Below are 15672 nucleotides of genomic sequence, written 5' to 3' on the forward strand. Positions count from 1 at the left end.
TGACTCGACATGTACATGTTTCGGCCCTCAGGCCTGCCTCAGGAGTCTTCAAAGTCACAAATGATGATATTCAAAAAAACTGCAATCCAGAGAGAGTTAACCAGACCAAAAAGAATGGTGTATCATTTTGCTGAAGTCACCGTACGCCTCATCCACGGCCTCAAAGTACTACGTAGGGCCGAATACAAATCACCTTAAACCAGTACAAAAAGCACGATCTGTAAATCCCTTCTCTGGGCTTTGCTTTGTACAAATACACGCTTGCCTAGCCTATCTGGGTTATAACTACCACGAGTGTAATCACCGGCCCATTCAGTGATACATACAGACAATTGAAAAAAACAAAAACCATCAATTTACATAAGAATGAATGCTGTACATTCAGCAAAGCATACAAACAGTTAAAAAGTTCATCAAGGGCTCCTTTTGCTAAGGTGCGCTAGCGTTTTTAGCACACGCAGGATATTACTGCGCGCTACGCAGCTAGAACTAATGCCAGCTCAATGCTGGCGTTAAGGTCTAGCGCGCACGGCAATTCAGCGTACGCTAATCCACGCGTTAAGGCCCTAACACAGCTTAGGGTTCCTTTTTACAAAGGCGCGCTAGGGCCTTGACGCGCGCAATAGCGCGTATTAAATTCCCAAGCGCGCTAGCCACTACCGCCTCCTTTTTAGGAGGCGGTAGATTTTCAGATTTTTGTGCGTGCGCTAAAAACCCTAGTTCATCTTCGTAAAAGGAGCCCCAAGTTTCACTTTTTTTCAAATAATTTAGTTTTAATATCTTCCTAAAAGGATAATAAGAATCGACTAAAGGAATAAGAGAGCTCAACCGAGCGTTCATTTTCCCTGCATGGAAAGCAAACATTCGTTCATGAAATCTCGAACAGATTTTAAAGATGGATACATAAACATGTTGTTAATTTGAGTATTCCTATTAGGATTGTATACTTTAAACTGAGAAGAAAGATATTCAGAGGCTAAGCCAAATATTGCCTTGAAACAGATATATCCAAATTTAAACTGAATTCTCGCCTCAAAAGGCAACCAACGTAGCTTTTTTAGAGAATGACACGGTGACAAAATTCATCACCGTTCCCGTCCCCGCGGATAACTGTGGGAAATAATCCCATGTCATTTTCTAGTGTCTATCTCAACCTCAGTCCTTCTACACCGGCATTCTTCAAAGCAAAGCTTGTGGGTCAGTGGTTGTGGCCATTCATACTCTGATTCTTATGTGAGCCAAGGATAATGAAGCCATTGTGACATCACTGATGTGATTGGTTCTTAGGCACTGTGACTGAGTTCAAAGAAGCGTGGGATGAACACAGAAGATTTAGAATCAGAAAATAATATTAAATATTGAACTAGGCCAGTTACTGGGCAGACTTGCACGGTCTGTGTCTGTATATGGCCGTTTGGTGGAGGATGGGCTGGGGAGGGATTCAATGGCTGGGAGGGTGTAGATGGGCTGGAGTAAGTCTTAACAGAGATTTTGGCAGTTGGAACTCAAGCACAGTACTGGGTAAAGCTTTGGATTCTCGCCCAGAAATAGCTAAGAAGAAAAAAAAAAAATAAAAAAATTTAAATTGAATCAGGTTGGGCAGACTGGATGGACCATTCGGGTCTTTATCTGCCGTCATCTACTATGTTACTATGTTACTATGTTACTATGTTACATTGTTCAAAGCAAAGCTTGTGGGTCAGTGGTTGTGGCCATTCATACTCTGATTCTTATGTGAGCCAAGGAGAATGAAGCCATTGTGACATCACTGATGTGATTGGTTCTTAGGCACTGGTGGAATGAGGCATGATGACATCACAATATCTGCTCTGGAATGTTGCTGCTCAATCTCAGCATTCTTCAACGCAAAGCTTGTGGGTCAGTGGTTGTGGCCATTCATACTCTGATTCTTATGTGAGCCAAGGATAATGAAGCCATTGTGACATCACTGATGTGATTGGTTCTTAGGCACTTGTGGAATGAGGCATGATGACATCACAATATCTGCTCTGGAATGTTGCTGCTCAATCTCAGCATTCTTCAACGCAAAGCTTGTGGGTCAGTGGTTGTGGCCATTCATACTCTGATTCTTATGTGAGCCAAGGATAATGAAGCCATTGTGACATCACTGATGTGATTGGTTCTTAGGCACTGGTGGAATGAGGCATGATGACATCACAATATCTGCTCTGGAATGTTGCTGCTCAATCTCAGCATTCTTCAACGCAAAGCTTGTGGGTCAGTGGTTGTGGCCATTCATACTCTGATTCTTATGTGAGCCAAGGATAATGAAGCCATTGTGACATCACTGATGTGATTGGTTCTTAGGCACTGGTGGAATGAGGCATGATGACATCACAATATCTGCTCTGGAATGTTGCTGCTCAATCTCAGCATTCTTCAATGCAAAGCTTGTGGGTCAGTGGTTGTGGCCATTCATACTCTGATTCTTATGTGAGCCAAGGATAATTCTTATGTGAGCCATTGTGACATCACTGATGTGATTGGCTCTTAGGCACTGGTGGAATGAGGCATTATGACATCACAATATCTGCTCTGGATACCAGAGACTGTCATTCTGTAGTGTCTGTTTCAACCTCAGTCCTTCTACACCAGCATTCTTCAAAGCAAAGCTTGCGGGTCAGTGGTTGTGGCCATTCATGCTCTGATTCTTCCCTCTCTCCTTAAAGAATGACATGAAGATGGTTTCCTGCGGTTATCCGCGGGGACGGGAACGGTGATGAATTTTGTCACCGTGTCATTCTCTACTTTTGATAAAAAGGACTCACATGATCAAACTTTCTTAGACCTAAAATCAAACAAACTGCCCTATTTTGTATTAAACGCAATCTGTAAGAGATCTTTTTATGGGACCCTAAATAGATTAAGTTACAGTAATCAAGAACTGATAGGATGGAAGTCTGAACTACTAAACTAAACGATGTTATATCAAAGTATTTTTTTATTGTTCGTGGTTTCCAAAGAATAGCAAAACATTTTTTTTAAATCAATAACTCTGTATGATCCTCTAAAGTTAGATGACGATCTAATGTTATTCCGAAAAATTACACACTGGAGCCATCGATACCATTGACGTATGAGGTTGTCATATGTGAGATGATATTACCTTATTTTCACCCATATACCGCGCACCCGTGTAAAACGCGCACACGGGTATAGCGCGCGGGGAACACAAATTAATGTAAAAAAATTTTAATATAGCGCGCACACGCGTATACCGCGCATGCTAAAACCTCCTCCCGCCTACCCGCGTTTTACAACTTTTTTTTTCAATCCGATCCGGCATCCCCCCTGCGAACCGGCATCCTCCCCCCCCCGCTTGCGTCACCCCCCCTCCCCCGCGATCCTACATCCCCCCCAGCACCGCAAAACATCTCTTACCCGATTGGGCACCGGCACCAGTACCAATGCACAGGATGTGCCAGTGCCAGTGCCTGAAGATCCTCCCTCGTTGGTTTGGGCTGGGCTAGGCTGGGCGGTGCGGTACAGGAGAGATCCTCCTTCTTCCTGCGCCGGGCTGGACTAGGCTTTGAGCATTTGCGAGATAATCTTGGAGAGAGCGAGACCAGAAGGCTTTGAGCATGCGCAAATGCTCAAAGCCTAGTCCAGCCCGGCGCAGGAAGATCTCTCCCGGACCGCACCGCACCACCCAGCCCAGCCCAGCCCAGCCCAAACCAACGAGGGAGGATCTTCGGGCACTGGCACTGGCACGTCCTGTGCATTGGTGCTGGTGCCGGTGCCCAATCGGGTAAGAGATGTTTTGCGGTGCTGGGGGGATGTAGGATCGCGGGGGAGGGGGGGGTGACGCGAGCGGTGGGGAGGATGCCGGTTCGCAGGGGGGATGCCGGATCGGATTGAAAAAAAAAAAAGTTGTAAAACGCGCTCACACGTATAACGCGCACGGTTATGCACGGTTTGTAAAATCGTGTATAACGCGCGCGTTATATGCGTGAAAATATGGTACATCTTAAACCCTCATTGGATAAATATAAATGTCGGCTTTTTCTTATTATGACCGGAATAGCCATGCAAATGGTTACTCACACCTGGAAAAATTGGGATTGCCTTAGTTTTACTTTTTGGTGGGCGAATCTATGCTTACGTTATAGGTATGAGAAAATAAATGCTGACATGCTGGGGCATACTAAGATATTCAAATTAGTTTGGGGTCCATTGATGTCTTATGTAGAGTTGTTATAGTTGTCCTTTATCTTTATTTCCCGTTGTTTTAGCACCTACACATCCAGGGGAGGGAGGGTAGGCGGGAGGGGGATGGGAATATATCTTTTGTTTGGTATTATTCCCTGATGGAAAATGTTGGACGGGAGAGGGAGTTTTATTTTTATATTGATACTGATTGATTATAAGTGCTTATTTGATTATTGTGTTTTTGTTGGATTTGAAAACTAAATAAAGGTGAAAAAAAAATTGATAGAGGTAAACAACTAATGCAAAACACTGCGGTCAGACTAATCTTCGGTCTAAAGAAGTTCGATCACGTGACGCCATACTTCAAACAGCTACACTGGCTGCCGATGGAAGCTCGTGTAAAGTTTAAGTTCGCCTGCCTCTGTTTTAAAGTTTTTTACGGTCTAACCCCTAAATACATCACTGACCTCTTCTCCTTTTCAGCCAACAAACACAAGAGAAGCTCCCACTTGCACTTCGTTTCTCCCCCGGTTAGAGGATGCAAACTAAAAAAACACCATGAGCATCTTCTCTCACATCAGGCTGCTCTATGGGGTAAAGACCTAGAACAACTCCTATTGCCCACCACTTATGAGATATTCAGGAAACGCCTCAAAACCCACCTATTCCCGAAAGACCTAGACAGCTGACCCACTTCTCTCTTTCCCCTCTCTAACGGTGTTCCTGCCCTTTCTCCCTATTGTTCCCACATCCCTTAAGTTAACTCAACTTGTACGTCAACTCAACTTGTACTTCTCTAATCTTTTGTAAACCGCATAGAACTTAACGGTACTGCGGTATATAAACTGTTATTATTATTATTAAACAAGTGAAAACTAGCCAGAAAAAAGTTAGGGCCTGTTTTACAAAGCCACACTAGCGGCTGCTGCGCAGTAACGGCCCCGAAGCCCATAGAGATTTAAAGGGCTTCGGGACCGTTGCTGCGCGGCTTTGTAAAACAGGCTCTTAGCTTTATCTGAATTAAGTTTAAGTTTAAAATGTGTCATCCAAAGTTCTATTTTAAGTAGAAGAAAGGCTACCTGTTTTTCAGGCCGACTGTAATTCCTGTTACTGGAATAAGAATAGCTCTTGTGTACATGCATCAGTCACATTCCTCTCCCTTCTTTATTTATTATAGGTATTTATATACTGCTTATCAAAGTTTATCTAAGCGGTTTATAATGAGGTACTCAAGCATTTTCCCTATCTGTCCTGGGGGATTCCCAATCTATCTAACATACCTGGAGTGGCTTGTCAAGGGTCACAGGTAGCAGTGTGGGATTTGAACCCACAACCTCAGGGTGCTGAGGCTGTTGCTCTAACCACTCTTTGTTCCTTCCGTTCACTTTACTAGCGCTCCTAAAATTTTCGTCCCATTTGCTTTGGGCATTGGGGAGGGGGCTAGTTATCAGCTGTATCCTTGTGCTGTGGGACATGCACTCTTGCCTCTAGTGCTGGAGTTTTGAGCATCGGCCCCTTAGTGACCCAGCTCTGCTGGGGATGAGCTGGGTCCCCTCTGGCGGCAGCATTGCGTCCTTGGAATTCTTCCATTGATTAAAGATATTGTATGGGGAGTGCAGAGGGAAATGGGAGGAATTTACACGTTTTCAGCTTTTTTTTTTTTTGCTATACTAATTCTATTCTCTTTTCTTCCAGTTGAAAGAGAGAATGTGCAGAAGAGAACCTTCACCAGGTGGATAAATTTACATTTGGAGAAAGTAAGTGCAATGTGCATGCAGATCATATATAAAAATTGCTGTGGTTTCTTTTCTGTCCCTTGTGCATTCAGTACTGCGTGGTTACACTGCCCTGTCACACAGTATGCACACACAATCTGAGTGGTTGAATATTTAACAGACTCGCCCAGGGTCAGGAACTGAATCGAGGTTTCTGCCAGTGCCAGGCCTGTTTAAGTGGAAATTAGCTGCAGTGAAATAATACAAGCATGCCCTTCTTAAGATATCCTCCTCCAGTCAAGGAGATCCATCACCCACCCTGGCCTCCAGACAGGCCACTTATTTCAAATGTACAGGATTGCTCATTCACTGGAAAGTTTTTGTTTCTCATGGCTGTTTTCAAACGTCTTGTGTAAAAAAAAAAAATTATAACTTTTTTAAGGAGTGTGTTCTGTTTTGTATTTTCTGTTTGAGTTCAAGCAATTCACAGTGCTGGCCATGGTGGTGACAGTCCTTCTTTGCTGGGAAAAAAAAACCACATCCAGGTCAAGGGTAATGCTCCAGAGTTGAGAAGAACAGCATGACGTGTATGTTTGTGTGTGTATGTGTAACACTTGTTTTTGAAATGGCCTTCTCCGGGGGATTCATTTATTACATAAGGATAGACCAGTAGTGGGGGAAATGGCGGAGAGACACTAAAGGAAAATATTGACCCTTTTACAGTGGATTTTCCCAAGTCCATCTTAATAATGGCTTAGAACTTCTCTTTTAGGAAATTATCCAAACCTTTTTTAAACCCTGCTAAGCTAACTGCTTTTACTACATTATTTAGCAACAAATTCCAGAGTTTAATTACACCTTGAGTGAAGAAATATATTATCTGGTTTGTTTTAAGTCTGCCATTTAGCAGCTTCCTAGTACAGTAAAACCTTGCCATAATACAGCTTGCCATAGTACAGTAAAACCTTGGTTTGCGAGCATAATTCGTTCCAGAAGCATGCTTGTAATCCAAAGCACTCGTATATCAAAGTGAATTTCCCCATTGGAAATAATGGAAACTCAGACGATTCGTTCCACAACCCAAAAACTTTTAATACAAAATACTATACGTACTCATATTGCAAGACTTTGCTCGTTTAGAACAGTCACTAACACTCTTGCAGTGTCAGAGAGAAAAGAACCATCGGCTCAGTTGTGATGTGTGTATACTGTAATAATAACTTTATTTTTATATACCGCTATACCACAAACAGTTCAAAGCAGTTTACAGAGGAAGAGACTGCATACAGACAGCGATATTACAGAAGACTTTTGAAATTACATTAGCATGTTAAGGTTAATCAGATTTGTCTGGAAATGTTTTAGAAATATATCAAGACATTGCTTGTATATCAAGTTAAAATTTAATAAAATGTTTTGCTTGTCTTGCGAAACACTTGCAAATATCTTTATTAGCAAATATCTTTATTAGCAATTGTAAAGGGTAATTTTGGAAATATTTTTATTAGCAATTGTAAAGGGTTTTTTTTGTAAATATCTTTATTAGCAATTGTAAAGGGTATTTTTTGGAAATATTTTATTAGCAATTGCAAAGGGACAAAACACTTGCAATCCAAGGTTTTACTGTACTCGTGTGCTGTCTTATAGGGTGCGTTGTGCACGTGAATGTGTAAGTGGTGCTAATTAGTACACTTATGTGTGCCTTTATATGTTCTTAAACGACAGCTGTAAATATACGTATATCTTTGATAGTGTGCACTTTGCAGGTAGACGTGGGCAGGGACTAGGCAGGGTGTGGGTGTGAGTGGGGTAGTAGTCACTTTATATGTGTAACTTATAGAATACTATAAGTTAAGTGCATATTCCCCAAGCCCCAGGTATAAGCATTTACATCAGCTCTATAGCTGGCTTTAGGTTGAAACAATTTTTATTGATGATAACGACCACCGGTGCGAGCAGCATCTTCTACTTGCTGCTCGTGCCGCCTTTGGCTCCCTTCTGACATCATATCCTGGTCCCGGGACCAGGAAGCGACATCATATCCTGGTCCTGGGACCAGGAAGCGACATCATATCCTGGTCCCGGGACCAGGAAGCGACATCGGAAGGGAGCCAAGGCCAGCGCGAGCAGCAAATGGAAGATGCTATGCATTTAAAGAAGTATGTGGGGAGCGGAGAGGAGGAGAGGCACTGGCATCCCCCGCAAAGATGGCGCCTGGGGTGGTCTGCCCCTCCCCCCCACTACACCACTTGCTGGTGCTTACCTTTCTTTCTAATGTAGGTGATCCTTTATAAAATTGGCCTTTTAAAGCCTGATATTAATTGTATAACTCCTTTTGAATATCAATCACAGGGTCCTCCGGATTCTATATGTGGTGCCCAAATTCAGCTGCTGAAATTTGCACGCAGATCAAAGATGCATGTGCAAATTAAGTAGTTTACAAATCGTTAACTATGAATATGAGGGTCATTTTATAAATAATGCACACTTTTTTTATTTACATGTTTGTTTGTTTTTTTTTTCAAGTACAGTGGAACCTTGGTTTACGAGCATACTTCGTTCCAGAAGCATGCTCGTAAACCAATTTACTCGTATATCAAAACGAGTTTCCCCATAGGAAGTAAGGGAAACTCGCTTGATACGTTCCCCTCCCCCATGCTCTCTCGGAGAGAGATAGTGAGAACTAAAAGGCCTTGAGCATGCGCAGATGCTCAAGGCCCAGCCTAAGGAAGAGGGAGGATTTTCGGGCATCTGTACCGGTGCCACATCGGGGTAAGAGATTGTGCTTGGGTGGGTGGGTGGGTGAGTGGGGGATGCCGGATTGCGGCGGTGGGGGAGGCGATATGAGCGGAGGGATGCCGGATCGCGGGGGGAAGGGGGGGGGCAATCGCAAATCGAGTCAACGCTCGGTTTGCGAGGTGCAGATTTTGCAAATGTTTTGCTCGTCTTGTAAAACACTTGCAAACCGCGGCACTCGTAAACCTAGGTTTGACTGTATTTCTTTACAATGCTTCCATATAGTCTTCCTGCTTTGCAATGACCGAGTCTCAACGTCCGGGAAGCTTCATTATTCCATCCAAGACATCGTTTTTGTTCAATTGCTGAATGGCTTGGGTACCGGCGGAAGAAAGCTCTTCCATAGTTGCAAAACGATGTCCACATATAGGTTGATTCAACTTTTGGAAAAAAAGTTGAAGTCTGGTAGACTCATGTCTGGACTGTAGGGAGCATGAGGTGTTCCCAGCCGTATTCGCGTAGTTTTTCAATGATGAGTGGACAGCTCCATCTTCCCCAGGACCAAAAAAATTTTGACAAAGCTCAATCAAAAGTCAAAAAATGATGATTTTTGCTTATGATCATGAAGGCATCATCATCCCAGACAAAGTTCCATGTGGAAGAAGTGTCACAGCAGTGTATTATCATGATTTTTCCCAAAAATGTGCAGAAAAATGCACAAAACCCGACCTCAGTTGCTCTTGGCTGGGTCACTCATTCTTCACGACAACGTTCGCCCGCACATAGGGAATGTCGTCATTGAAAAACTACACAAATACGGCTGGGAAGTGTTACCTCATGCTCCCTACAGTCCACACATGAGTCCACAAGACTTCGACCTTTTTCCAAAGTTGAAACAACCTATGCGTGGACATCGTTTTGCATCTCTGGATGAGCTTTCTTCCGCCGTTAACCCGAGCCATTCGGCAACTGAACAAAAACGGTGTCTTGGATGGAATAATGAAGCTTCCTGGACATTGGGACTCAGTCATTGCAAAGCAGGGAGACTATATGGAAGGACTTTAAAGAAATACTTGAAAAAAAAAAAAATAAATAAACATGTAAATAAAAAAAAAAAAAAGTGTGCATTATTTATGAAATGACCCTCGTACATTGATATGCCAACTAATAGGGAGATATACAATGTTATTCTGTGATGATTATTAAATCTCTATTTATTATTATCACAGCTCTATAAATAGTTATTAATTTTAATTATAATTTGTGAAGTGTTCAGACCAATACCCGTGCATTCTGTGATCTCACTGAACTGGGGTACATTTGGGACCATCATCACACTTCTAATGTCCCATTGCCAGCCTCCTTATTCTATATAATTGGTTAGATTTTTTGATACTCATTATATATGCTTGTAGATAGTTTTAAAAAACTTATCTTGATAGCTGTTCCAATAGGCTTGGCGTTATTCTCTTTAACTTCCAGCTGCAGCGAGGTGAAGTGCTTAAATCATAAAGTGCTTGTGCATATAGTGTTAACTTTTAACTTCCGTGTTCGCTAAAATTTATTAAGCCCGGCCCCCCCCCCCAGCGAACACGAAAGTTAAAAGTTAACACTATATGCACAAGCACTTTATGATTTAAGCAATTCACCTCGCTGCAGCTGGAAGTTAAAGAGAATAACGCCAAGCCTATTGGAACAGCTATCAAGATAAGTTTTTTAAAACTATCTACAAGCATATATAATGAGTATCAAAAAATCTAACCAATTATATAGAATAAGGAGGCTGGCAATGGGACATTAGAAGTGTGATGATGGTCCCAAATGTACCCCAGTTCAGTGAGATCACAGAATGCACGGGTATTGGTCTGAACGCCTCGTACATTGATGCCAGCAATCGATTTATGCAGTTAATTGACATTAACTGGATTTTGCACGCTATTCTATAACTCTGCTTGCCTAAATCCCCTGCTGCATGACTCAGAAGGGGCATAGCATGGGGCATTCCAAAAATTTGGGCACGGAGTTATAGAAAACCGCCATTTCCCACTCCCAAATGCTAAGAGTTGGGCGCTTAATAGCATATAAGACTTTCAGATGGCTATTTCAATGTCAATTCAATAGAAATAGGAACTTCTTCCTTATTCCAATTTAGCAATCTGTTATTGTCACTTATTATTATTAGACCCTCAGCGTCACCACTCAGGACTCAAACATATCACCGTTCTGAGCTTTACGTGACCAATCCTCACTGGGTCCAAGTTTTACTTATTTTTACTTTTTCAAGAGTTTATATATTCAAATACTTATATCTTTCTCAAGTTTTATATATTCAAATACTTATTCATTTTAGTTAGCTTATTTTACTTAGCTTTAATGTAGTTGTCTCTGGTAGAGATATTTTTAGATCAAGCAGGGTGACATAGCCGACATGTTTCGCGGGAAACCGCTTTATCAAGGCTCCACCCCTTTTAGCACTATCGACTTCCTCAACTGCTGAGGGTCTAATAATAATAAGTGACAATAACAGATTGCTAAATTGGAATAAGGAAGAAGTTCCTATTTCTATTGAAGAGTTGGGCGCTGGCATTTATACCAGGATTCCATTCGCATAAATACTGGCACCCCAAACTCGGGCGTAGGAATGGGCTCATCTCGGAGTGCTCTGTAGAGAATAGCAATCCACTCCAATTTTTTATCCAGCACCCAGATTTGGGCGCCATTTAAGGAGTCCGTTCTGTGCTTCAACGTGCATTTAACCTCCTTCCCACTGTCTCCACAGTGCAAGCCTCCCCTCCAGGTGCAGGACTTGTTTATTGATATCCAGGATGGGAAAATCTTAATGGCTTTGTTGGAGGTTCTCTCCGGACAGAGCCTGGTAAGTGCAATCTCGTTCAGTTTTTGTTTTCATGAGCTGTTGGTACAGTGGATCTGGCAGTCACTAGCACAACGCAGAGAATGACACCAGGACAAATTCTTCCCTGTCCCCGCAGGAACTCATTTTCCCGTCCCAGCGAGTTCTTTTCCTATTCCTGAAAGCTCCGTCCTCATCTGCACAAGCCTCAAACACTTTAAAATCATAAGTAGCAACATTCTAGAGCTCAGGTTGTGATGTCATAATGCCTCATTCCACCAATGCCTAAGCTCCGTCCTCATCTGCACAAGCCTCAAACGCTTTAAAATCATAAGTAGCAACATTCTAGAGCTCTGACTGTGATGTCATAATGCCTCATTCCGCCAATGCCTAAGCTCCGTCCTCATCTACACAAGCCTCAAACGCTTTAAAATCATAAGTAGCAACATTCTAGAGCTCAGATTGTGATGTCATAATGCCTCATTCCGCCAGTGCCTGAGCTCCGTCCTCATCTGCACAAGCCTCAAACAGTAAAATAATAAAGTAGCAACATTCTAGAGCTCAGATTGTGATGTCATAATGCCTCATTCCGCCAATGCCTAAGCTCCGTCCTCATCTACACAAGCCTCAAACGCTTTAAAATCATAAGTAGCAACATTCTAGAGCTCAGATTGTGATGTCATAATGCCTCATTCCGCCAGTGCCTGAGCTCCGTCCTCATCTGCACAAGCCTCAAACAGTAAAATAATAAAGTAGCAACATTCTAGAGCTCAGATTGTGATGTCATAATGCCTCATTCCACCAATGCCTGAGCTCCGTCCTCATCTGCACAAGCCTCACACACTTTGAAATCATAAGTATTCGAGGCTTGTGCAGATAAGGCAGAGCTTCCAGGAATGGGGCTGGGATAGAGACAGTGATAAAACTCTCTGGGGTGGGACGGTGAAATTGAGTTCCTGCAGGGACGGGGACAAATTTGTCCCCATGTCATTCTCTAGCATAAAGCTCAGAATTCATTCTGTGTATCAGCCTTTCTACCCAGATTTTCTCCACTTATGGTACTGAAGCAGGAGTGAAACAGGGCACACTAGATATATTTATTTACTTTGTTTTTAGCCCATCCTTCCAAAGGAGCTCCAAATGGGTTACAAATTAGGTAGTCAAGCATTTTCCCTATCTGTCCTGGCAGGCTCATAGTCTAATGTAACTGGGGTAGTGAAGGATTAAGTGACTTGCCCCGGGGTCTTAAGGAACAGCAAGGAGTTTGAACCCAGAACCTTAGGGTACTGAGGCAGTGGCTCTAACCATTACACCACATTCCCTTCTCATATCAGAAACTCTCTTTCAATGAATTCTTATGCAAAACCCTCCAAATCCTATAAAATAAGCCTAAAGATAGGGCCCTACATCAGCACGGGCGCCTAACTTAATAGAGTTATAGACTAAGTAATCACCGATAATCGGCACTCAACACCTCTTAATTGGAACTAAGTAGAGTTAATTGAAAAGGCGCCTAACCTTGGTAGGCAGAATTCTACAACAGGAAAGACTAAAAAGGTTAGGGCTCTTCAGCTTGACAAAGAGACGGCTGAGGGAAGATAGGATTGAAGTCTACAAAATCCTGAGTAGAACGGGTACAAGTGGATCGATTTTTCATCCGTCAAAAAGACCAAAGACTAGGGGACACTTGATGAAGTTACAGGGAAATACTTTTAAAACCAATAGGAGGAAATAATTTTTCATTCAGAGAATAGTTAAGCTCTGGAACGCGTTGCCAGAGGTTATGGTAAGATGCGGATAGCGCAGCTGGTTTTAAGAAATGTTTAGACAATTTCCTGGAGGAAAAGTCCATAGTCTGTTATTGAGAAAGACATGGGGGAAGCCACTGCTTGACCTGAATTGGTAGCATGGAATGTTGCTACTCTTTGAGTTTGGGCCAAGTACTAGGGACCTGGATTGGCCACCATGAGAACGAGCTATTGGACTTGATGGACCTTTGGTCTGACCCAGTAAGGCTGTTCTTATGTTCACATAGTTAAAAGTGGGCATGGCTAGGGGGCGTTTCGTGGGCATGTTATGAATTAGTAGTCTTTGGGCGCCTAACTTAGGCGCAGACATTTAGGCTAGAGAATGACACGGGGAAAAAATCTGTCCCCATCACCGCCCCGTCCCCGGCTCACCGTCTCCTTCACCGCCCTGTCACCGCCATCCCCTTCACCGCCCCGTCACCGTCACCGCCATCCCCTTCACCGCCCCGTCACCGGCACCGCCATCCCATTCACCGCCCCGTTACCGTCCCCGCAGCATCCATAGAAACCTCAGTACTGCGAAACACCATGAAGACAGAAGAGAGTCCTGCCACTACTACTACTGCACTGAGAATCTGTTTCAGTGCTTCTGCCCTGTAGTAAAAACAGAACATAAAATAAATCAATTGACTTGTCCTCCCTTTCAATGACGTGTCCCCCATGTTCACCTATAGCTCGAATCAGGTCAATTGTGCACACTAAAAATGCAGGAGGAACTGGAACGTGAGCGCAGGCAGGCAGTGATACAAAAACAGCAGACACCCGACCAATTGCAGCGTTCCGCCATCTCCCTCCCTCCACCTCACCTTAGATGTAGAGTATGCCGGCTTTCTTTTTCACCCAGCCACACGCATTCAAAAAGCCGCACATGCGCGGCTGCTCATTTGTTCAATATTCTCCTCTGACGCAAACGGAAACAGGAAGTTGCAGGAGAGGAGAAGATTGATCAACTCGAGCAGCCGCGCATGCGTGGCTTTTTGAACGCGTGCGGCTGGGCGAAAAAGAAAGCCGGCATACTCTACATCAGTGTTTTTCAACCTTTTTACACCCCTGGACCGGCAAAAATAAAAGAATTATTTTGTGGACTGGCAAACTACTAGGACTAAAATTTAAAAACCCCGTTTCCGCTCTATCTCCGCGAGCTCGGTCACCTCAGTAACTATAGAAAAATAGACAAATATAGGTGCAAAATATAGACAGCAGATATAAATTCTCAAAACTGACACGTTTTGATCACTAAATTGAAAATAAAATCATTTTTCCTACCTTTGCTGTCTGGTGATTGATTTCATGAGTCTCTGGTTGCGTTTCCTTCTATCTGTGTATCCTTTCTTTCATTTCTTTCTTTCTGCACTCAGACCCAAGAATTGTCCCTTTCTATTCCCTGCTTCTTTCCTTCCTATGTCCTTAGTGCCCCCAGTGCCTCCTTCCCATGTCCTTAGTGCCCCTTCCTGTCTTTAGTGCTTCCAGTGCCTTCTTCCCATGTCTTTAGTGCCCCCAGTGCCTCCTTCCCATGTCCTTAGTGCCCCTTCCTGTCTTTAGTGCCTCAGTGCCTCCTTCCCATGTCTTTAGTGCCTCAGTGCCTCCTTCCCATGTCTTTAGTGCCCCTGATGCCTCCTTCCCATGTCTTTAGTGCTTCCAGTGCCTCCTTCCCATGTCTTTAGTGCCCCCAGTGCCTCCTTCACATGTCCTTAGTGCCCCTTCCTGTCTTTAGTGCCCCCAGTGCCTCTTTCCCATGTCTTTAGTGCCCCCATTGCCTCCTTCCCATGTCTTTAGTGCCCCTTCCTGTCTTTAGTGCCCCCAGTGCCTCCTTCCCATGTCCTTAGTGCCCCTTCCCGTCTTTAGTGCCCCTTCCTGTCTTTAGTGCCCCCAGTGCATCCTTCCCATGTCTTTAGTGCCCCCAGTGCATCCTTCCCATGTCTTTAGTGCCCCCAGTGCTTCCTTCCCATGTCCTTAGTGCCCCTTCCCGTCTTTAGTGCCCCTTCCTGTCTTTAGTGCCCCCAGTGCATCCTTCCCATGTCTTTAGTGCCCCCAGTGCTTCCTTCTCATGTCCTTAGTGCCCCTTCCCGTCTTTAGTGCCCCTTCCTGTCTTTAGTGCCCCCAGTGCATCCTTCCCATGTCTTTAGTGCCCCTAGTACCTCCTTCCTATGTCTCTCTCACTGCCTTCCACACTTTATCCCACCCCCACCCCCGAAGCCTGCCTATCTACCTCTGTCTCTCCCTCCCTAGCCAAAGCCAGTCTGCTGCCTCCCTGCCACTCAAAAAAAAAAAAAGCCTCTTTCCTTTTCCCCTGCTCTTACTGCCATGCTGCAGCTGCTAAAGCCGACAGGAAGTCTCTCCGACGTCTATTCTGAAGTCGGAGAGGATGTTCTGGGCCATATAAAAGATTACA

The 15672-nt window shown here is 43.8% G+C and overlaps 1 protein-coding gene across 2 annotated transcripts in view; it reads left to right on the forward strand.

The window, feature by feature from the left end:
• LOC117363385 overlaps positions 1–15672 on the forward strand; it is a 468971-nt gene that overhangs the window by 383317 nt on the left and 69982 nt on the right. For both annotated transcript variants that reach the window (XM_033950994.1, XM_033950995.1), the window contains exons 19-20: positions 5866–5927; positions 11401–11496. In XM_033950994.1, the coding sequence (XP_033806885.1) occupies positions 5866–5927; positions 11401–11496 (158 nt within the window). The remainder of the gene's footprint in view (positions 1–5865; positions 5928–11400; positions 11497–15672) is intronic.

The sequence above is a fragment of the Geotrypetes seraphini genome, chromosome 7 (assembly GCF_902459505.1).
Source record: "Geotrypetes seraphini chromosome 7, aGeoSer1.1, whole genome shotgun sequence".
Lineage (NCBI taxonomy): Eukaryota > Metazoa > Chordata > Amphibia > Gymnophiona > Dermophiidae > Geotrypetes > Geotrypetes seraphini.